Source organism: Triticum aestivum, chromosome 7B (genome assembly GCF_018294505.1).
Source record: "Triticum aestivum cultivar Chinese Spring chromosome 7B, IWGSC CS RefSeq v2.1, whole genome shotgun sequence".
In the NCBI taxonomy this organism is placed as follows: domain Eukaryota; kingdom Viridiplantae; phylum Streptophyta; class Magnoliopsida; order Poales; family Poaceae; genus Triticum; species Triticum aestivum.
The window spans coordinates 503224156-503248209 of NC_057813.1; the positions used below are offsets into that span (position 1 = coordinate 503224156).

Sequence of the window (24054 nt, forward strand, 5' to 3'; positions counted from 1 at the left end):
CGGTTTGCCAGGCCAACCGCGACTAAAGGCCTTTGGGCACCTTTAGTCGCGGTTGGCCTGGCCAACCGCGACTAAAGCCCGCGAGCGCCCTGGGCTCAGGCATTTGGTCGCGGTTCATCTGCCGAACCGCGACTGAAGACTTCATTAGTCGCGGTTCCTACAGTTTCGCGACTAATGAGGCTGGACGGAAGCCTCTTTTTCTACTAGTGGTGCGTCGCACGCACAAGGTCCAGAGTCAAGAATCACAACAGTAGCAGCAGCAGCCACAAACAACAGCTCAACAATCGTTTTCCGTTCATGAGAAAAATGAAAACGCTGCCTTGCAGCATCGCGGCAGCATACACCGTCCAGACGACGCTGCGCCCGGTACAGTAACTGAAGCCGACGACCCGGAACCTTTGGTCGGCCTGCCCCGTCGGCGCGCACCGCCAGAACCCCACACGCATGCCCAAGCGAAACGCAGAAGCCATGGATCCACCGTGCACGCACCTCGCCGTGCCACGTAGTACTCCCTGCGAGCCCCGGGCCGCCACCTACCGCAGCAGCGGCGGCGGGGGAGCGGGCAACGGGGCCGTTTCCCCGTGCGCCGCACCGCCGCCCCGCTCGGCTCAATCCAACACGACGCAACACCCATCCCGCCGGAGTCAACCGCGTCCCCACCCCGTCTACCCCACCCGAACAGAAGCCAGGTTCGCCCCCACCAACCCACAAAGACCACCAAATGTGTCACACGGCGACGCACCACCTCGGGCCCGTCCCCGTAGTCGCAAAGCCGGGGAAAAGGCAGCGCGAGAGAGGAATCGCGGGAAAAATCACCGGCGCCAACCCCACGCCTGCCCGCGTATAAAAGTGCCGCGCGCCACCACGGCTGACATTCATCCCCCCAGCCAGCCCACTCGTCTCTTTTCCTGCTCCCGCTCTCCCGCTCTCATCATCGCGGCCCGAGCCGCTCCGCGCGCATGGCATTCGCTGCACACCACCAACTGCCGCACTAACGCGCATGCGCAGAGCAGACCGAGGTTTCAGCGGCCGGACAGGCTCGCTGCCCAGCCAGCTCCGACACCCGGCCCTCGTTCGACCGCGCGCCGCGCGGATTAACGGAAGGTGATCGATCGAGCTTGGAGCGCGATGGAGAAGGTGTGGGACTCGGGGCGGCGGATGAGCCGGAGCATCGGGCGGGGGATGGGGGTGGAGACGTGGGGCGTGGACGAGGCCTTCCTGCACGGCAGCGGCGGCGGGAGCAGGCGCGGGAGCAGGGGCCACGCCGACGACGACGAGGAGGCGCTGCGGTGGGCGGCCATCGAGCGGCTCCCCACCTACAGCCGCATGAGGACGTCCATACTCCAGGCCGAGGCGGACGCCGCGTCAGCCGCCTCGCCAACGAACGGGGCGGCGGAAGAAGGCAAGCAGCAGCAGCAGTACAAGGAGGTGGACGTGCGGAAGCTGGCCGTGGGCGAGCGGCAGGAGTTCATCGAGCGCGTCTTCCGCGTCGCCGAGGAGGACAACCGGCGCTTCCTCCGAAAGCTCCGCGACCGCATCGACAGGTACGTTACCTGCTTTTTTCCCGTCAATAATTAACTTCATTCAAACATACGTAATCCACTACCAGAGTTTGCAGTTACTCATTTTGTTTTTTATACTCGTGTCGTGTGCGACTAACAAAATAAGTACAAAGTTGATTACGCATGCAATTTCGCTGGCTTAAAATTTTGGCCGTTGCATGTCACGGTTGTTGCATAATCTCAATCATTAGCTCCTTGCTTAATATAAACACTAGAAGAACAACAACTCGTTGATCATGACCACAACAGACATGTTACAAAACACTCGGAAAGGTGCCTGTCAACTGCGCAATGTGTACTTAATCAGGTAAAATCATGCTGCCGATTCCCCTATCAGATAGTATCCCTCCCAAAGCGAATATAATCCTCCATTCACACCTTCTTGCAGAGTTATTCGTTCCATATATACACTTCAAAATTTCAGACTTTAACCCGCCCGGTGGGGGTAGGGTCCCGACCTTAGTGCGGCCTTCCTTGGCTTTAGGAGAGTTCAGTTTTCACACGTGCTGTGCTGCGTCGATTGAAAAGTAAGAGTAATTGCGGCCTTGGTGTGGTTGGAGCTGTACGCACAAGGAAAGGGATTGATGGCAATGTGGCACTCGACCTGCGGATGCCCGTTCACTTCTCTCCCTATCCCTGTTGGCAATATGTTTCCAGGAGCTAATTATTAGTGGAGCAGATGCATCTGTCGAAATGTCGTTGCAGGTGAACTGATCCAAATCAAAGTGCTGACTTGAAACCAACTGCAAGGGCTTGTGTAATTACGTCAGCACCACTGAAAAAAATAGCGCGCTATAGCATCGCTAATAGCACGCTATAGCGTATTGAGAATTGCCTCGCTAAATATATCGGTGTACAACGTCTCGCTAATAGCACGCTATAACGCGATATAGCACGCTAATAGCATATTTTAAGGTCGCCGCTATTTTGCTGTAGCGTGCTATTTTTTTCATTGGTCAGCACACATGTGCATGGCATCAGCACTCCAACCGTTCTTTCTTGTTTTTGCTGATTATTAATCTATGGAGTTGGTTAATTTTTGACCTCCACACAATGAGTGAGTGCAGTCTCCTCTTGTTATAACCCTTTTAAATTTGAATTGTGGATTAGGATCAACTGTGGCAGTTCGTTTTTTTTTTTGAAAGATATTGGTAGTTAGTAGTTGACTGAACAATCTATGGAGTTGTGCACTGGTAGCACTAGCTGCGTACGCTTTAGTCCAACCTTTGCAAACGAAAAAGTGGGTACATCTGTTAGCTCAAGTTTCTTCACGGTTTGCTTTTGGGACTAGAAATCTGCCATATTTTAGGAGTGTAGCCGAGCATCGTGCTCTTTCTACTTTCTTGATAGAAAATGATGCACTTTGTGTGAGATTCCAAATGGAAACATTCAGCCTGTCTCCGGACCCAAAGGTTGCCTAAAGTTGACAGCCAAACCCAGACTGCATATGGCTTGCTCCCAACGTGAATGAATGATGGCATCGCATCACTAGTAACCTAAATCATTTCCTTTTCTGGCGTGACAGCATAAAATATAATTGTTGACCGATCGAACATGATAAAATAGTTTATTTGTGTGCCCATACGTCATTATTAGATACTGCTGCAAGTATTGCTTAGTTGTAGGAGTACGTAATATTCATAATGAAGTGTATACAATTAATTATATCGATAATTCTGGAAATAAAAGAAAATCCAAACTGAAAACCGCATGCATGCATGCAGGGTGGGCATCGAGCTCCCGACGGTGGAGGTGCGGTTCGAGCGGCTGACGGTGCAGGCGCGGTGCCACGTGGGCAGCCGCGCGCTGCCGACGCTGCTCAACAGTGCGCGCAACATCGCCGAGGGCGCGCTGGGGCTCCTCGGCGTGCGGCTGGGCCGGCAGGCGACGCTCACCATCCTCAAGGACGTCTCCGGCGCCGTCCGGCCGTCGAGGATGACGCTGCTGCTGGGCCCGCCGTCGTCGGGGAAGACCACCCTGCTGCTGGCCCTGGCCGGCAAGCTGGACCCGTCGCTGAGGTGCGCCGGCGAGGTGGCCTACAACGGGTTCCCGCTGGACGAGTTCGTGCCGCAGAAGACGGCGGCGTACATCAGCCAGACGGACGTGCACGTCGGCGAGATGACCGTCAAGGAGACGCTCGACTTCTCGGCCAGGTGCCAGGGCGTCGGCACCAAGTACGGTAAGTACACCAACCAACCCTTCACCTAGCTAGGTAGTAGGTAGCTGGCTAGCTGTGCATGGACTGCGTGGAGAATTTTAATCCATGGCCTTGCTGGCTTGGCTTTCGGACGAGTGGTGAATGATTGAGGATTTGAACGATGGGGAGACAAATATATTCTGATGCAGATCTCCTGACCGAGCTGGCGAGGAGGGAGAAGGAGGCCGGCATCCGTCCGGAGCCGGAGGTTGACCTTTTTATGAAGGTAAGCTTAACATCTTGGCATGCACAATCTTCACAGTTACTACCATGCAAAATCGGTGAAACCACATAAAACCTATGTTGTGAAGTTTTGAAAAAATCCCATAAAAAATACAGCATGTAGAATAGACGGGTTTGCATGGACATGTGAAATTCCAAGTTCAAACACAGATTCATTTGGGAGACATGGAAAAATAAATCAACAATGAATAGTGACATTTAACATCCCATGCATATTTGAAAACTTTCAAACATGATTTCCCTCGCAACTTGTTTTTCACCGGAGGATATTCTCTCCAACCACTAAACCCGAAATGTCCCTAAAGCTAGAAACAGAGGTCCATTTTTCGTGGAACGAAATGGCACTTGCGTGAAACATGTACGAACAGTACGATTGGCAGGTACGCCGGCCGACGTGTTCTCGGATGGTTCACAAAAAAGGGAAGCTTCTTATGAAATTGACTTGTTTTAATCACGTGCGACAGTAGTGCAGTAGCCAGACATGCTTTGTATCCAAGCTTTATGTACTTTCTCTGTACCGTGCACGTCAATGACGCATTCACTGTCTGTCTCCAGGCCACTTCCATGGAAGGAGTCGAGAGCAGCCTCCAGACGGACTACACGCTCAGGGTACGTACGCCCGCACGCCTTTCTGAATGTTTTCTTCACTGACGTAGTAGTATGAAGTTGCCGTTTTCTTGGTCTTGCTTTTTTGCTTGGCTGAAATTGGCACCGTAGCGAGGTTGGCGACATGGTACAGCGACCACACGTTGACAGATTTGCACCCATCTAGAAAATGTTCCCCATTTCTTGATCATGGACATGGCCAGTGCGTAGATTACACAAGCAAGGAACGGTCCCAGTCAGTCATGGACTGCACGGCACAAAGCAGAGGTGGTGGTGGCGGGGTGGCGGCACACGGTCGGGTGGGGCCTCGCTGCGTCTACCTTTGGGGACGGGGGGGTTGGTGGATGGATCATGGATGCACGCTCCGGCTCGCCCTGATGATGGTGCCAATGGCGTGCGTCACCGTATCGGGACAGGCGCAGCGCATCGCTCCGGCGGCCGCGAGATGCCCGTGACCTGTTTGCTGTTATGCGCGGCCAGAGCCGCTGCCTTTTCTTTGTCCCGCATGGCGGGTAGCGGTTCCTTTCGGGCCATCAACCCCCGGTTTGACCCCTGGTTAACGACGGGTGGCCTCAACGAAATGGAAATCTCGCCGTGGTCACCGTGACCGCGACGGACGTGGACGTGACGATGAAATTGTTTGTTTTTTGACTGAGTTTGCGCCTTTTTTCAATGGGAGCAGATACTGGGGCTGGACATATGCGCGGACACCATCGTCGGCGACCAGATGCAGAGGGGCATATCCGGCGGCCAGAAGAAGCGCGTCACCACCGGTAAGCTCATCATCATCATCATCATCATTGTGTCATGCTTATCTCATCATTATGTCATACTCCTATATTACAAGGACTTATTATTGAAAGGAATTTGTTGAACATGTTGGCCTTTCTAGAAGGCTGATGAGGTTTAGGTGTCCATACGTACATACTGTTGCCGTGTCACATCCTGTGGTTCCTACGGATGAAGGGTGTGTGTGTGCGCCATTGGGATGTGCTTCAGGTCCACACGTTAGGGGGCTGAGCGTTTGGTTGGGGAGTTTGGGAGGGGACGCGGCCATTAGCGTGCTGCCATTGCGCAGTTGTTGGATGGTCGTTGCCACTCTTTCGGCGTTTCCTCTTCAAGCGTACGGGCGAACGCTACGATCCAACCTCTGGAGCAACTAATCGCGATGCTGACATGCTACAGCTTCTTGCCTCTCTTTTGGCCTTTAGCGGCAGCCTATGCCGTAATTACTAGTACGTGATGGCAATACAGACGGGATGCAATTTACATGTACTGCTACTTGCTAACTGATACATTCCTGCATCAGCGTTCTCTTCAACTTGTTCTGCTTTGCTAAAAGCAAGACCAATCCATTACATATCGTTTCCACATTGCATGTTGCATTTCTTCTTCATGAAAGATTTTTTGAGAAAATAAAGTACATTCCATATAATTGAAGCCGAGCCGAAAGTGCAATCCGGAAAGCAGTTGGTTCTTTAGCTTAGAAATGTGTACCAATGCTAAAGCAACAAGTTCAAACCATTTCATGCGGATTTTGTGCTGAGGGGTCAATGGTTTGGTGTCAGCATGATATTGCTTGTTACCAAACTGTATTGATTTCTTCTTAATTGAAAAGACAGAGCTCCTGCCAGGTTCATAATGATTATAATAATAACATAAATTGATGGATCTAAGGAATTTTCAGAACATTACCAGGATGCATGTCTTTGAAATGATTTGGTTCATTTGGATTGCAGGAGAGATGATTGTCGGTCCGACAAAGGTGCTATTCATGGATGAGATATCGACTGGGCTGGACAGCTCCACCACTTTCCAGATTGTCAAATGTCTGCAGCAGATTGTGCACTTGGGCGAGGCCACCATCCTCATGTCCCTCCTCCAGCCAGCCCCTGAGACCTTTGAACTCTTCGATGACATCATCCTCCTGTCAGAAGGCCAGATTGTTTATCAGGGACCCCGCGATTATGTCCTTGAATTCTTTGAGTCCTGCGGCTTTCGCTGCCCAGAGCGCAAGGGTACTGCAGACTTTCTTCAAGAGGTAACACCCAGCAGTAGCCTAGTTATCTGTTACCATGTTCCTGAACGTTCCATGCTAATTATTATTTTTGAAGGGATGAAAGCTCCACGTTATGATATAAATGAAAACCTTGTATTTAATTTTCTCAGGTGACATCAAAAAAGGATCAGGAGCAGTACTGGGCTGATAAGCAGAGGCCATACCGATATATTTCAGTCTCAGAATTTGCGCAGACGTTTAAACGGTTTCATGTTGGTCTACAACTCGAGAACCATCTCTCGGTGCCATTTGACAAGAGCCGCAGCCATCAGGCTGCCCTGGTCTTCTCCAAGCACTCGGTGTCAACTCGAGAGCTCCTCAAGGCATCCTTTGACAAGGAGTGGCTCCTCATAAAGCGCAATTCATTTGTATACATCTTCAAGACCATACAGGTGGGCATAATTTTCCTGTCCATATCGCCACTTCTTAAAATCCACAATGCGAAGAACCTGACATTATTTCTCGGTGAACTCTGAAGCTCATTATTGTAGCCCTTATCGCGTCAACAGTCTTTCTAAGGACCCAGATGCACACAAGGAATCTGGATGATGGTTTTGTCTACGTGGGAGCACTGCTTTTTACTCTGATTGTGAACATGTTCAATGGTTTTGCCGAGCTCCCTTTGACCATCACAAGGTTGCCGGTGTTCTTCAAGCACCGGGACCTCCTCTTCTACCCTGCTTGGATATTCACACTACCGAATGTCGTTCTCCGAATCCCATTTTCAATTATTGAATCCATAGTCTGGGTGGTTGTCACATACTACACTATGGGATTTGCCCCAGAAGCTGACAGGTACATATGGAGTAGACTACATGTTGTTACGTGAATCAGGAACAATCACTTTTGTGACTGCTAAATTGCCATCTTTGTGTGCAGATTCTTCAAGCAGTTGCTGCTCGTGTTCTTGATCCAGCAGATGGCCGGTGGGCTTTTCAGAGCAATTGCTGGCCTGTGTAGATCCATGATCATTGCTCAAACTGGAGGAGCCCTGTTCCTTCTCATCTTCTTTGTCCTTGGAGGCTTTCTTCTGCCAAAAGGTCGTTTGCTTATCTTGTTCATTTTCACATCACATTGCTTCTGCAGCTTTGCTGACTAGTCCTTTGCTCTCCACTATCAACAGACTTCATCCCAAAATGGTGGATCTGGGGCTATTGGATTTCACCGCTGGTGTATGGATATAATGCTCTAGCAGTGAATGAATTCTATTCTCCTCGGTGGATGGACAAGTTTGTAATGGTTAGCCCACTGCAGCACTGATCTTTCACTGATTGACGTGTATGCTTTTCTAACAAGCTGTGTTTATGTTGATAGGACAAGAATGGTGTTCCTAAAAGACTAGGTATGGCTATGCTAGAAGGCGCCAACATTTTTACTGACAAAAACTGGTTCTGGATTGGAGCAGCAGGGCTGTTAGGTTTCACAATCTTCTTCAATGTGCTCTTTACTTTGTGCCTCACGTATCTGAATCGTAAGTATTGGAAAATTAATCTTATTGCCTTCCGAGTTCTGGTAATAAACTTCGGATCAGTATGTAACCCACTTACTCTTTACTCGTTAGCCTTGGGCAAACCACAAGCTGTTATATCTGAAGAAACTGCAAAGGAAGCAGAAGACAATGGGCTTCCGAGAGAGACAGTAAGCAATGGCAGCACAAGAAGAAATGGCAGCATGAAATCGAAGGATGGGTCCAATAACAGTAAGCTATTCTGACTGAATTCATATGTAAATAGGACAGAATAAGTAAAAGTTTCTAAACTGAAAGCTAAAATTATTTCAGAGGAAATGAGAGAGACGAGACTGAGTGCTCGTTTGAGCAATAGTTCATCAAATGGAATTTCTAATGGGATTTCACGAGTCATGTCCGTTGGCAGCAATGAAGCTGCTCCAAGAAGAGGAATGGTTCTTCCATTCTCCCCTCTATCTATGTGTTTTGATGATGTGAACTACTATGTCGACATGCCTGCAGTGAGTTCTATGCACAATTTTCTCATCATTGTTTTCCTCGAACAAGCATCAAAATGAGTCCTTGTGACTTTTTTCCACAGCATTTTGTCATGTTCTTATCATACCTTCCTCCTCAATTAAAAACCTGGAAAATTTATGAGGTCTTCCTATCTATGTAGGAAATGAAACAGCAAGGAGTGACTGATGATAGGCTCCAATTATTACGTGATGTTACTGGATCATTTAGGCCTGGAGTGCTAACAGCACTCATGGGAGTCAGTGGAGCAGGAAAGACCACTCTTATGGATGTTTTAGCTGGAAGAAAGACTGGTGGTTACATTGAAGGAGATATCAGAATTTCTGGTTATCCGAAGAACCAAGCAACATTTGCAAGGATTTCTGGCTATTGTGAGCAAAATGATATCCATTCACCTCAGGTCACGATTAGGGAATCTCTGATATACTCCGCCTTCCTGCGTCTTCCTGAAAAGATCGGAGATCAAGATATCACTGATGAAATCAAGATTGTAAGTCATGTCTTTTTGCCTTTCGGAATACTATATCTTTAGTTGCTTACTAACTTATATTGGAATATCGAATCATTTTGCTACTTTGACGAGGTGAATTAAGCATTTTCACTTGCTTTTTACAATTAGTGTATACCTCTTGGATCTTGGTACAAGTTAATTGGATGTTTGAGATTTGATAAATATGTCAAGAAATGTTTGTATAACTTGGAATTTTTTGTTTGCTTTATCAAGCTCTTATCTGACATGTTTCAATGGTTTCAGCAATTTGTTGATGAAGTTATGGAGTTAGTGGAGCTCGACAGTCTGAAGGATGCTTTAGTTGGACTGCCAGGAATTTCAGGTCTTTCAACAGAGCAAAGAAAGAGGTTAACAATAGCTGTGGAGCTTGTCGCAAATCCATCGATCATCTTCATGGATGAACCGACATCAGGTCTTGATGCAAGAGCAGCAGCAATTGTCATGAGAACAGTGAGGAACACCGTTGACACTGGACGGACTGTGGTTTGCACAATCCACCAGCCAAGCATTGACATCTTTGAAGCTTTTGATGAGGTGACTACTGAATATAGAAAAATCATTTTAAGTGTTAGTTCAACCTTTTCAGCAACTAAACTATAAATCGAGTTCTTTCCTGCAGTTACTATTACTGAAAAGAGGAGGCCAGGTAATATACTCTGGGAAACTGGGTCGCAACTCACAGAAAATGATTGAATACTTCGAGGTACGGATAGTTTTACACGATTATGGTTTTTTTTAAGTGGGAGATATCATTTAAATAACTAAAATAATATAATATTATGTTCAATGCTACCAGGCGATTCCTGGAGTGCCTAAAATCAAAGATAAGTACAACCCTGCAACGTGGATGCTTGAGGTCAGTTCAGTTGCTGCAGAAGTACGCCTGAGTATGGATTTTGCTGACTACTACAGGACTTCAGATCTGTACAAGTAAGAAAAACATATTTTTCATCACATGGACCTCTAATGTTTTTCTCAAAGTGTATAATCACGGCACAACTTTAAGGAACAAAGTTCTCATGCAATACACTGTCTGTATTTCCAGGCAAAACAAGGTATTGGTGAGCCAGCTAAGTCAACCAGAACCAGGAACATCAGATCTATATTTTCCTACAGAATACTCGCAATCCATTATAGGGCAGTTCAAAGCCTGCCTCTGGAAGCATTGGCTGACCTATTGGCGCAGTCCAGATTACAACCTTGTCAGATTTTCCTTCACTTTGTTCACAGCCTTGCTGCTTGGCTCCATCTTTTGGAAGATTGGCACCAATATGTAATTACTATACTTATCTTTATCTTTGACTCCTTAATCCTAATGTACCAGCATCTGAATTTTTGGTGCCTTGTGATGCAGGGGAGATGCCAATACTCTTAGAATGGTCATTGGAGCAATGTACACAGCAGTGATGTTTGTCGGCATCAACAACTGTGCAACCGTTCAACCAATTGTTTCCATCGAGAGAACAGTTTTCTACCGAGAGAGGGCTGCTGGGATGTACTCTGCACTGCCATATGCCATTGCTCAGGTAAGAATAGAGTAAAATAAAAGAGCTATGACTAAACAGAGTGGTAGATAAAATATTAAGGTTGTCATTGGCTTCTTCGGGTATCTCAAGCCTTTGTGTTGCTTCAGGTTGTCATGGAGATACCCTATGTCTTCGTCCAAACCTCGTATTACACCCTCATCGTATACGCCATGATGAGCTTCCAGTGGACAGCTGCCAAGTTCTTCTGGTTCTTCTTCGTCTCCTACTTTTCCTTCCTCTACTTCACCTACTACGGGATGATGACTGTATCAATCTCACCGAACCATGAGGTTGCGGGCATCTTTGCCGCAGCTTTCTATTCCCTATTCAACCTTTTCTCTGGCTTCTTCATCCCAAGACCGGTAAGTTGTGTTCCTATATCAGATGATTGTTGCAGTTCTTGCTTTTTCGTAAGATCAATTATTTATTCTGTTCTTGCTTTGTCCAGAAAATCCCCAAGTGGTGGATCTGGTACTACTGGATTTGCCCATTGGCATGGACAGTGTATGGGCTCATAGTTACACAATACGGAGACATGGAAGACACCATCACCGTCCCAGGCCAACCTAACCAGACAATCAGCTACTACATAACTCATCATTTTGGATACCACAGGAGCTTCATGGCGGTCGTTGCACCAGTGCTTGTGCTCTTTGCAGTGTTCTTCGCTTTCATGTATGCTCTCTGCCTCAAGAAGTTGAACTTCCAAACACGGTAGGAGCAGAAAGCCAACAGACAAGATCTCGCAGGCGATATGGTCGATTTTTCTTGAACCAACTCTTCTTTTGTCCTTCCATTTTTGGGTCTATTTATGCAGTGCCAGTGTAAATACAGGTGTAGTTTTTTGTATTCCTTACATAGTCAAATGCGATGAGGGTGCACCAGCCTTTCAGGCTTGGAAGTGTATTGAATTGCAAATTTGCAAGACTGTGCGATGAGCAGAATTTGTTCATGGCCTATAAATACGTTGGAGTTTTTTCTTTCACAAAGTTCACAATCAATTTTGTCGAGCAGTGAGGATAGCAGCCCTAGGTCTTTCTGAATGGTGAATGATTTCTTCATTTTTCTGTTACCTACAAGTTTAAATTTTGAGCTCATGAGGTCGGATTTCGAATACGTTACATAATAGGCATTTTCCGGTGATGTTAAGGGCCATGCTGTAGTGGTGAAATATAAGAATGCTCAACATCCTGACGTACATAACTAAAACATCCAATTTTCAGAGTACTGTACAATTTCTTATTCTCAATTGCTCGTATCGTTGGAACAGGGAGATGCTATCTTTCATTAAAAAAAGGGGAAGAAGCTAAAACAACAAGAATGACAACCTTTCTTCTATTTAACACTCAACAATGTTTTGTCGAAGCAGTGTCGTATGTACAATGCCATTTACATTTCTCGCTTAAATAAAGGGCAGCATCACTAAGCAGCCATCAACTTAAAAATACTTTCTGAATTTTCTGTACATAAAGGAACAAGAACATTGGAAGAAGTTCATCGACTTTGAGCTAATTCCATCGCTTTGGAGTATTCAAGGTTCTTGGTGAGGATGTTGCTTGTGTGATTGTGCTTCTTCGTGTGCTTGCTGATGCTGTAACAAAATAGTTGGTAAACACTTCAGAGTACTGTATGTGTGTCTGGACCTAGTGAAGTTTATGTCTGCTGTATTGTATCAAATATATATAATTTAAGCTCAGATAATTTAAATTGTACCCGAAATGTTTGGTTACTGAGCTTAGTTCACGAATGGGTAAATACTGCACAGGAATAACTGGGGATGGCGCCGATCGAAGCAGATATAATACTAGAGTAGGGAGAAATAGACCATAGGTGCAGGAGGAGACCTTTAATGAACAGATATGATGCATATAGAGCTCACTTGGGTGGCGCCGTAAGACTCAAACTATCTTCCTAATCTCCCAGCCAAACTAACAGAGCTAAATCTGCTGCAGTTCATGAGCCACAGTAACCGAGTGCTATAGTCTATGAGCTATCATAACTTGAAGTGGACCCACACTGATGGCATGTTCCCTGTGGCTTGGTAAATTATCTTATCATGTTGTCTCGTGAGTACTGGTTTAATTATTTCGAGCAATAATCTGCACTTGTTTTCGCGATCAATGGAACATTCTGAAAAATAATACTAGTGTACTTATCTTTAGATAATAGTACTAGTGTAGCACTAGGTGCACATTACTACCAAATTAGATGGCTGGTTCTGGTTACCAGGGTAGTAACTGGTCAAGCACTGGCGTAAGCCAAGGTCAAGGAACCCCATGACTTCCCAAGCAATGGACTGGTTTGGCTGATTTATGGGCAAAGATTACCAGTTATAGTATCTTTATTTTGTTCTCGTATTTATGAAGTTACAATGACAGATTGTTTCCTTACAAGAAATGAAAGAGAGGTCCAACCATAAAAGTGTGTGTCCATTAGAAAGATTCAAGTGACACTTATCTAGAAGCATTACAAGGACATTGCAATAACATTTCTGTACTTTATTTACTCAGATATTTAGATCCTAAGCCATCGAACAGCTGATTTAATTGCACCCCAAAGCAATAACATTTTTTCCCCCGCAAAAAAAAGCAGTAAACCATATCTGCTATGGGTGGTGCACAATTTCGATGGCATACAAGTGAGCTTACCTGAAGATCTAGGAGTAGAATCTCTTGATTTGGGCCACACACTAGAAGATGGGGCTGTTTTTGGTGTTGTTGCCTTTTGTACTCGAGTGGTCACCTTAGGTCTGCATGAGGAAGAATGAGTTCTTACAAATAAAAATAGGTAGGACAATAGGTAAAGATATAGATATATTCATATACATTTTGACATCATAGTGCCTACTCATCTACTCCAGTCACATGGGTTGCTTTTACTTAAATTAATTAATAGTGCATTTTACATGGTAGAGGATACTAAAGGGAATTCCTCCCCTCCTATGAACAGAAAGATGGTACTAAAGGGAAAATGGAACCATGAGTTCATGATGCTACCGAGACAACCGGAAGTACTTACAGTCGATCTTTTGGTGTGTTGGGTGCATTTTCTTGTTCTTTCCATGTGCTAGCTATTTTTTCCTGCTCCGGGAAGAGAGCAAAGTCAATCATGCTACTTATTGAGCCGTCGGTTTCTGTACCCATGGATATGCCACTATCTGATATATCGCTTAACCTCCCCTCCGAATCAGCATAACCAAAGCTGGCAAGCTCAGGATCAGCTGAATTCGAACCCATCTCGTCTTCAGGGAGCTTGGAAAGTACCGTAATCTCCCTCTGCTGCTGGATATCATCAACCGACTGCATAGAGCTAGTTTCGGAATGCCTGTCACTGATCTCAGAGAAGTTATCAGCATCGGAGCCTGCCCTACTGATAAGGCCCATTGCCTTTCCACCAGATGCCGTTCTTCGATGTTGTATTTTGCTTCCAAGGGATGATATGCCTGGGGAGGAGGACGAATGTTTCAGCAAGGAATCAACACGTTTGCCTGTCTTTACCCTTGGACTGTGAGTCTGTAACTGGTTGATTTCTTCATCCTTCTTTGCAATTTTATCTTTGAGCAGTGAGAGCTGCAGGGTGAAAAAGGAATATTAGAGTAATCAAATGATACATGGAAGTATCTTGTGGTAAACTGTTAATATTTTTTTTAAAACAAGAAAAACAACTGTAGTTGCATCTCATGTCAGAGGTAAGTGTCCACAGCATCTACTATGTTTTGCAGGTGCATAGACCACATGAAGGATGGTAGAATAGTAATATGTGATCAAGAGAAGTTGGTTATACATTTCCATTGTCCTTGTGTCAACAATAAATTAGTAATTAACAAAAAGGAATACGGAAATTCTTCACCTGTTCCTTAAATTCTCTTATATCTTTGCCCTCTTTATTTGCCTTTGCAGCACCTAGTTCCACTCCCGAAACCCTTTCAGCAAACCTCAAAGTACTTAAACTCTCTGCATAAGATGACACATCTGGATTGATCTGCACAAACATGAGGGTCTTTGCATGGCCACCTACAAATGAATCTTTTTAAGTTAAGAAATATATATAACATGCAAAACAATGTTATATAGCTGATGAGGAAAGGTAGGCACCCAAAGAACTCTGCAGGACTTGTGTAAGTTTGCTGTTTCGATATGGCACATGAGAAGTCTTCTGTGATAAAGAAAATATAACATCTCCAAGAGCAGACAGAGATTTATTGATGTGTTGTGCTTCTTTGAGTCTATCGCCTGCAACAGCAGAACGGTCCACCCTTTCACTCCCAGCAAGATCAACAAGATGGAGAGCCCCGCGCAAAGTAGCTCCAGTTTTCAAATCTACACCTTGAACGTGTACAGTGACAACACTGAAAAAAAATACTCAAAATGAGCCTGAGTTTCAATAGAATCAGAAGGAAACCTCTACTGGACTTATGGAACAGTAAGATTAACCTGTGAGATCTGCTGCTTCGCTCGTTCAGTGCTGTTGCACCCACAGATCGGTTCCCAAGTCCTGTTCTCATTAACTCAATAACATCGGTCGTTGAGTTGACAGGATGCAATGTTGCATCAGGAACAGCAAGCCCATTGGGACGACTGGAATTCAAAATCCCTAGAGTGTGCAAGTTAAAGGAAACAAGAGTCTGTTCTTTACAAACTTGCATTTGTAACCTTCCGGAGGTTTGAGGGAGTGTGCTATGACAAAATGAACAGACAAGTGGTATTCCATTAAGGACGGTAAAGGGATGTTCGACCAAGTTCCAAGTTTCTACACGTTCATTTGAAGCGAATCAACTGATTAGTCAAGTTTACAACTAGACCTTAGGTTAAGTACTCCCTCCGTTCCTAAATATAAGTCTTTGTAGAGATTTCACGATGGACCACATACGGATGTATGTAGATGCATTTTAGAGTTTAGATTCACTCATTTTGCTCCTTATGTAGTCCATAGTGGAATGTCTGCAAAGACATATATTTAGGAACGGAGGGAGTACTTCAGTTGCATTAATCCTTCTTTTTAATCTATACACACTAACAATGGATTTGTTAACTAAATCAACACATCATAGTTGATGTATGCTGACCACATCAAAACAGATCAATATGCATAACATAGGTGACTATACAATGGAAGCGACAAAAGGATATTTCTTCTCTGAACCATTGCTTCCTAAGAGATCATGGATTTGTTCGTTGTATATTTCAATCATTTGAACACTAACTTCATAATTGAATGTATCTCCTCGATTGCGTGATATAAGGAACAGGTCGTTCAGAGCTCTGAAATTGACACCCAATTCCTCCTCAGTAGCATCTTCAGGTCCAGTCTGATTCATTAAAAAAGGCACAATAAACACATCGTATCTGTCAATAAATAATGTTTATAATTCTCAATAAAGAATTTGAAGACTGTTATATTGAGATCTTCATACCATTGTGTAGGTTTTTCCTGATCCAGTTTGTCCATACGCAAAAATGCAAACATTATAGCCATCAAGGACTGATCTAACTAGTGGTTGAATGTCCTTGAATACCTCATCTAGAAAAAAAACATAAATAAAAAAATCAAACCACATCATATACTACCACTGAATAGGCCACATATTCATCAGTACCTTGAGAAGTAGTGGGGCCAAGAACTTTGTTAAATTTAAACAACTTATTCCCCTCTTTTCCAATTTTTGTAGGGTTTGCTAAAATGAGTTCACCGTTATCACCAGTAATTTCAGTTGTACTAGACTTATGATCCTCGTTTGGAAGAAAAGGTCTTATCCGGCAAAAGACTCTGATATTTCCTGATCAAAAAGTAGAACTCTTAGAAAGTTGACACAGTTAATAATATCAGCATGTGTAAATTGACGTTGCTTGCATAGCCACCTTTTAGCTCCTGAACCTCGTTGAACAATTTTCTGTTTTCTTCAAGAGTAGCGTGATACTTCTCTGAAGCATTCGCTAATATTTTAAGGCTTTTCCCTGCAGAATCAAATAAGCTTTAAGTTATAAAGTGCCAACAACAAGAAGTCAATTAATTCCTCACTCATCTGTTCATACCAAGGCCACTAAGTTCTTCAGACCATCTCTTCTGGCAGTTTTGGATTTCATGCCTAATGGAAACAGAAGACAACCTCAAATCCTGATAGGGGAGAAGTTTTAACTTAAATTGATGACTTCACCAATTCTTAAAAATAAATGCAAAAGAAATATAAATTGTATTTAATCAAACTATACCTGAATATTCTGCATTTGTACACCTACAAATTGGTTCAGCATGATTTCCTTTCGCTCCCAGGTTTTGATTCTTGATTCCAACAATTCTTCAAGATATCTTCCTCTCTTAGTAGAATCTTCTAGCTTTAGCTCCACTTCCTTTATCCTTTGTTCAAAATCCCTATTTTCCTGCAAAGCCGTAGTCTTCAAATCTTGAATATATGTCTCATGTGATCTTCTTGCCGCGGCAAGCTCTTGCCTGAGTTGTGATATTATGTTGCCGCTGTTCTCTTTATCCTTTAGAAGATTAAGTACATCTTCGCTCTTAGTTTCCAACAGGCTGTGGCTCTTTTCACATGATGATTTCATAGCTTCTAATTCTAACTTTAATTTCATAATTGTAATTTTATAATTTTCTTTCTCCTTCATCAAACTGATGAGTTCATCTTTATACATAATTGGCTTAGCTATATGTTCATCTGCTGATTGATTTCTATCTCCATCCTTGCCTTTCTTCAAGCTAACCGTGTCTTCCTTCTCTTTCATTAATCTAGCCATTTCTTCCTTCTCTTTCATCAATCTAATTATGTCTTCCTTGTCATTCAACAATCTAGCCATATCTTCCTTATCCTTTGTCAGTCTAGTTACACTTTCCTTGTCCTTCGTCAGCTTTGTCAGATCTTCCTCAAGTAATTGCCTTTTCTCTTCAAATTTTTCTTTCTCCATCTGCAGAATAAATTGAATTATTTTATGTAAACGTTCATTTTGTTCTTTTTATTGGCAGTAATAAGTCTATTATCCTTGGTATGGATAAACTCAAACTCTTGGCATTTCATCCTTCTTAATGCAAAGACAGGCAAAGCTTCTGTATGCAAAGTGTTTCTCTTGAAAGAGCAGACGTACTCCCTCCGTCCGGAAAAACTTGTCCCAAGGTTGTCCCTCAAATGGATGTATCTAGCACTAACTTGGTGCTAGATACATCCATTTGAGGGACAACCTTTTCCGGACAGAGGGAGTAGAACTGACATGAAATGAAAGATTTGAGGGGAAAATGCAGCGGAATTTAATAATTTGAATAAAATATAGGAAAATGATGGTAATATGAAGATGTCACCAATGCTATATGAGAAACAAACCTTCATCTGGTGCACAGGCTCTGCAGCAACCTGGAAAACAATTAAGGAAAATAAATAAAGAAGGAGACCAACCATTTACATTTACATTGAGATCATCATCACCAAAACCTACATGTGCTTTTCCATTTGTTGCATTTGAGCTTACATGTATTTTCCCACTGGCTAGTGCCTCTAACACTCTTATCCTTGATTTGTATTTCTCTTCGCGTGCTTTCATAAGGTTATTTTGCTGCATAGAGGTAAAATTTACAACAAGAACAACCGAAAAATAAGTGTTAATAAGTACTCCTTACATTTCTTATGTGCTCTGCCTGCGTAGAAATTCGTCGTTCAACCTCCAATACGATCTTTCTCAACAAGAAAGCAAGATGCTGTGCAAAGAACACTATCGTCATATTCAGGAGGATAAAAAGAGTCTGCAGCAAAATGTGGTGTAGTTTCAATGTATGAAAGGAATAAACTAACTGCATTGCTTTTGAGTAGCCTACATAAGGAATTTCACCATTCTTCCTCTCAATAATCTCATCGAGGATACCATTCACAACACTCAGAAGTGACTGAGTAGGGGCATTCTGCAACAATAATTTTGTGATGCAGAGAATCAAAATCAAATCTGATGTCAAAATAATTCAAACAGGTATATTTAAGTACACAGTACTTACATCCAAGCTGGTGGATTTCATCATATCTGAAATTTTAGAACTAGGCAGATCAGAATAACCTCCTTGCCTCAGTTGGAAGACTTCATGAAAATTGCGTCCAGCATGCCGCGATGTAGAAGATGGATCAGGCCGTGATATAACAGATGATGGTTCTACGGAAGAGAAAAAACAAAGATGTTTTAGCTGATGATGGAACATGTTCCATATAGAAACAGCTCTAGTTGAAATGGTCAATAATGTATAAATGTACTTGCACGCAATTTAGTACTAGTACACTTGGACTATTAAAATTATGATTTCTTCTATGTTTTCAATCCTCAGGAATAATGTAAAGCAGCACCCTCGGTATACCCTCACTAGATAATTCCTATAGTTGATCCCCTACCCAAATCTTTGAACACATAAATAGGATCTCACCTGACATGGCTGGACTTTTGGAGACCTTTTGTAGCGTTGTTTCCATTTGTTTGCCATCTTCTCTTGCTTCAGAATTTTGTGTGACCTGGCCATTCTCCCTCCCGGGAAATCTCATGGTGTGCATCCTCCCATTTTGTGGAAGGCCACAGGTCCAGCCTTCCCCAGCATGTGAGACAAACTGGTCCCTTAGTGCAAGAAGACAGGCAACCACAGCTGACATCGGGCCCTAAATTAGTGCCAATAATGTCGTAATAAAACCCAATGAGACGTGGAAGATAAAGCTTTGTATTGCAGAAAACAGCTGGAACTGCAAACATGCTCCTTGGCAGCATTGCAAAACTGCCAACTATTGTGAAAACACATGCATAGTACTACTGCAATACATGATATCACATTAAAGAATTGTTGAACTCCAATAATAACTTCAATATTCTGGGCAGATTAAGCCTGTATTCTGTTCAATGATGATGAGGAATTCTCCATAATTTTACCATTTGTAGATCAGACTAGCCAACGCAAACGGTATGTGTTGTAGTCCAGATTCCAGAACCCATGTGCAGCTATGGTGACAGCAATTAACCATTGCTTACTTCAGCAAACAATTTACCACCGTAAGAAAAAGCAATTTACCATTAGTTTAGAAGGAAACTGAACTGAAACTGAGCAGCTATGAACTACGGAATGCACCACACTGACCGATCAGATATTCAGATATCCTATGAGTTCGATAACTGGGAGTATTATTTGTTCAACTGTTCGAGAGTTGGCAGTCATCCACAACCACACACGACATCCGCTACCAGTTAGATTCGGCAAGGACACACTGACAGAGATTAATGTGTCGCTTGCCCACACAACAAACCGTTCAATGACAACCGGCAACACACAACCTAGAGCGAAAACGAGCTCCTAACTTCTTCGACGCGAAGCTCTAGCTACCTCACAGCAATCGCATCATCAGAGTCCCCGTCCACAGTTGACGACGGGTCAACGGGTAATCCAAAAAATATGAGCGCTGATGATCACTATCACACCAATTGCTGAATGAAGAACGCAAACAAACAACACGCGTACCTTCTGGAGGTCCGAGGGCGCGAAGCTGGGGAGGCCCATCCGCTCCACGGCCGCGAGGAACCGCCCGACATCGCGCTCCGCCGCCGCCGCTCCGCCCTGCGGCACGCAGCATCAACGGCGATCACGACCAGATAAGACAGACCGTACGTAGCGGGAGAGAAGCGGGTGAGCGGGTGGCGGTGTACCTCGTCGCGCGGGGAAGCGGGACGAGCGAGCTTATCGAGCGCGGCGCGGAGCAGCGCGCCGTCCGCGAGCGCGGCCCGGAGCTCGTCGTCCGAGGCGCGCGGCGGCGGGAGCGGCAGCGCCGACTCCCGGAGCAGCGCGCGCAGCCACGCGACGGCCTCCGATCGCCGTCGCTCCGCTGCGGGGAAAAAAGGCAAATGGTGGAACGAGTCAATAACCATCATCGGCGTGGGGGCGACCATGGTTTGAATGAAGCTCGAGCGGGGTTTTACGTACGGGATTCGGCGGCGGTGGCGGCGGACATGGAAACCGAGTGCGGCCGCCCGGAGAGGAGGGGGTCGGGGGATTGAAATTGGAGTCGGGAGCCGTTTGACCAGAAGATGGAGGGAAGGAGAGCGCGCGCCGGGGAGAAGAGAGGCGTGGGCGAGTACGTGGGCGACGTGCGGGGGCGATCGATGTGCTTGTGCTGCGCTGTCTGCTGCGCGCTAGATTTATGGGTGATTTTGGTTCCCGTCGTGGATTGGGATTCTTCTCACTGAACTTGGCCAGGGAAGGTACAAGGTCAGATCAGCAAGACTGTTTTCTTACGCGGGAGGGGAGGGGAGGGGAAGGGAAAGGTAGGGGGAGGTGGCCTAACCTCACTGTTATCACAGGCTTTTCCAACAAGGTAGTCAAAATCACATTTCTATTGTGCGATTCGACAACTTTGGAAACCCAATGATCTATGATTTTTATTAGTAGAATGTAGGCTTCTATCATTTTGATAGTTAATATTCTACTATTCAAAATCACTTGTAGGAATGATCATTGTAGACGGTTTCCGCACATGGACCATCGGTGGCTCCATGTTCCGCCTCAAAGCGTGTGTCGCTAAAATTCACGATCGGCGAAAGTGGCTCTTGAAACTGTCTGCAATGCTCGCACAGTGCACAGGAAGCCGCCTCCAAAATTTTTGGCAGTGCATGTTTCTTCATGGTAACCGCCTGTATTGGTTTCATATCGAAGACGCTTGTAACCGCCTATAATACTCTCTAAGTTTTGGAGGTGGTTTGTCTAATAGAACCGCTTACAATACTAATCAAATCTCAGATAATTTCTTGTTGTAGCCATCCCAAATTCCCTAGTTTGGCAGCTAATACTCAAGCACAGAACATCACATACATCTCAAGCATGCTATCACATCACATAAAAACTCATTGAAAAAGACACATAAAACTCATTGACAAAGAGCAAGTACCTGACATACCTGAAGATCAAATCTATAATATTTTACAATGTACATACCACAGTTTGAATGCAGCAGAAATGAAAGAATGTAGCTAGGACGAGTGATTACAATTCACTGGTACCAACAAGTCATTATGAGTCAGGCTTCATCCAGGTGAACCCTCCTCCTTCTTTCAAGACATGTCCAACCAAGAATTCAGCTACCATGACACGTATTGCCGCTAGGTCATTTTTCCGCATATTGTTTTCGGGAATGTTTTGAAAAATCTGTAATGATTGATATGATACGGTTAGCATCGAATCGCAAGAATATCATCAACTAAAAAGATACTAAAAGTAAGTTCAAATTTAGGGGTTGTTTGGTTTGAGACTAAGTTTGCCAAAGCTTGCCACACCTAGGTTATGCAAATTTGATCAACTTAGGTGTGTGTTTGGTTCAAGCCACATCTTAGGCAAGCCACACTATGGTCCCACATCACATACACACAACAAGTGTGGCAAGATTCCCTTCGGCTTGTCAACTTGTGGCTCTCATTTTAAAGAACTAACCTTAGGCAAGTTTGGCAACATTGTATGGCAAAGTGTGGCACTCCTAGGCCTAGAACCAAACAACCCCTTAATACCTTGTTGCATAGAGGTTTATTGCCGAAACCTTACTCATCACGATGTTCATGTTGTACACAACATGGAACCCACACACAAGTGACCCTTCTGGTTGTTAGTGGCACTCATAAATATTGTAAAGATGTGTGATGATGTTATCGAATAAAGACACATAAAACTCATTGACAAAGAGTAAGTACCTAACTGTAATAACACAAGTATATGATAGACCTGAAGATCAAAACATAATATTTTATAGTTAATACCAGTCCCCTTCTGAGCTTCCTACAGTTAATACCCTCCCCCTCTAAGCTTGTTGGACTGGAAAGGTGTGGTGGTGACAGTCTAGTTGTCGGGGCAGATGCTCCCGGCATCAACTACGCCGGTGGAGTTGGCTCATGGGACGACTGAACCAACGGCGACGACGATGACAGTGCAGTTGGAAGAGGTGCCGAAGGAGTCGGCCTGGTATTTGTCGTTGTGCGAGAACCCGATGATTACAATGGAAGCCCCACACCCAGTGTGGAAGTCATCACGACCTCTTCCAAGCCATCATTCGTGGGCCATTCATCTTTATCAGTGTCCGTCAGGTCAATTTGTAATAGTTTCGTCAAGGCCGTCGATGATCGACACCTCTTCAGCATTATCGTGGGGGAGTGCTTGCTCCCGCATGAATGGTTGGGATCCCCAAGTGTAAGGGTGATGTAGCCTAGCAGCAAGTATTTTCCTCTATTAAAGAACCAAGGTTATCAATCTAGTAGGAGCTCTCTCAGCGAACAAAGTAAGCAGCACCTGCACACTAAACAAAGAACAAACTTGTCCCCAACACAACAAGAGCATTTTTCAAGTCCCTTGTCTTACTAGTTACAGGATTAAACGCAGTTGATCGATATAATTGATAGCAAAAATAATCAGAGGGCAACAAGGGAAATATTTGTTTTCAGTAAAAGATATTAGACACAGGGGTATTGGTTCACTAGTGGCATCTCTCTTAAGCAGTCAAGTGGTATGGTGAACAAATTACAGTTGATCAGTGATTAAATTGTACTTTTTATATTTACGACCATGATCATTCATGGCATAATTTCATGTAGGCATTACGTCTGTGATGAGTAGACTGTATTCCAATTGCATCCACTACTAATACTCCACTCTAAGAATGCTATCCAGCATGCATCTCAAAGTATTTAGTTTATAAGATACAGAGCATTGCAATAAGCATGATGGCATGATGTAGACAACAAAACATCCATCAATATGACGAGACACTGTTGTTTTATCCTTAATGACAATAATTCAATACGTGTCTTGTCCCTTTTTTCACTGGGATATAGAACACCACACGATTAGAACCCACTACAGCGTACAACTCCCTCTGAAGATAAACCCATCAAACTTGGCAAAAAATATAGATAAAATTAGAGAGCATACAAAGCTATCCAATTATGCAGCAAGAAAACCATAAAAGATTCGATTGATTTCAATGAACAATCTGATCATAAAGTGACAATTTATCATATCCTAACAAACACACCCCGAATTACATCGAATTGATCCCGATCATGTGAGGCATCTCACGGGAACATGGTATTGTGATAGGAGAGAGAGAGAGAGAGAGAGAGAGAGAGAGAGAGAGAGAGAGAGAGAGTCATCTAGCTACTGCTATGGATCCTAAGGTCTGGAGACAACAAGGTTGATGAAGAAGCCTCTGGCAATGGTTTCACCCTCCGACAAAGCACCGTAATAGGCCTCCAGATTGGATCTTCGCGAAACAGGAACTTGCGGTGGCGATAAATATCAAATAAAAATATGACAGTGGGTTTCTATATTTATAAAAATTTATGGCGGTGAAATGGACAAAAGGTGGTGCAAGTGG

General features: G+C 44.3%; 2 protein-coding genes across 3 annotated transcripts; one reads left to right on the forward strand and one right to left on the reverse strand.

Moving 5' to 3' along the window:
- Positions 1-864: 864 nt before the first annotated feature.
- On the forward strand, positions 865-11689 carry LOC123162689 (ABC transporter G family member 42). The gene is made up of 21 exons (XM_044580466.1): positions 865-1544; positions 3287-3741; positions 3909-3985; positions 4558-4611; positions 5291-5381; positions 6348-6649; positions 6778-7059; positions 7146-7462; positions 7547-7707; positions 7791-7906; positions 7982-8138; positions 8229-8366; positions 8448-8635; positions 8794-9141; positions 9406-9696; positions 9782-9865; positions 9959-10092; positions 10208-10435; positions 10517-10688; positions 10796-11050; positions 11137-11689. The coding sequence occupies exons 1-21, from the start codon at positions 1129-1131 to the stop codon at positions 11404-11406; spliced, it is 4536 nt and encodes a 1511-aa protein (XP_044436401.1). The 5' UTR covers positions 865-1128; the 3' UTR covers positions 11407-11689.
- A 306-nt stretch (positions 11690-11995) lies between these two features.
- Positions 11996-20862, reverse strand: LOC123162690 (kinesin-like protein KIN-14M). Of its 2 annotated transcripts, none has more exons than XM_044580468.1 (21): positions 20625-20862; positions 20351-20526; positions 20166-20261; positions 19092-19317; positions 18675-18826; positions 18501-18584; positions 18306-18383; positions 18158-18241; positions 18013-18042; positions 16898-17602; positions 16721-16802; positions 16547-16642; positions 16285-16464; positions 16102-16208; positions 15818-15996; positions 15122-15286; positions 14783-15036; positions 14538-14701; positions 13707-14257; positions 13337-13437; positions 11996-12279 (listed from the first exon to the last, which is right to left on the reverse strand). In XM_044580468.1, the coding sequence occupies exons 1-21, from the start codon at positions 20650-20652 to the stop codon at positions 12197-12199; spliced, it is 3621 nt and encodes a 1206-aa protein (XP_044436403.1). In that variant the 5' UTR covers positions 20653-20862; the 3' UTR covers positions 11996-12196. The 2 variants fall into 2 exon arrangements, with proteins under 2 accessions (XP_044436403.1, XP_044436402.1); XM_044580467.1 differs by having other exon boundaries at positions 18125-18241.
- Positions 20863-24054: the final 3192 nt, after the last annotated feature.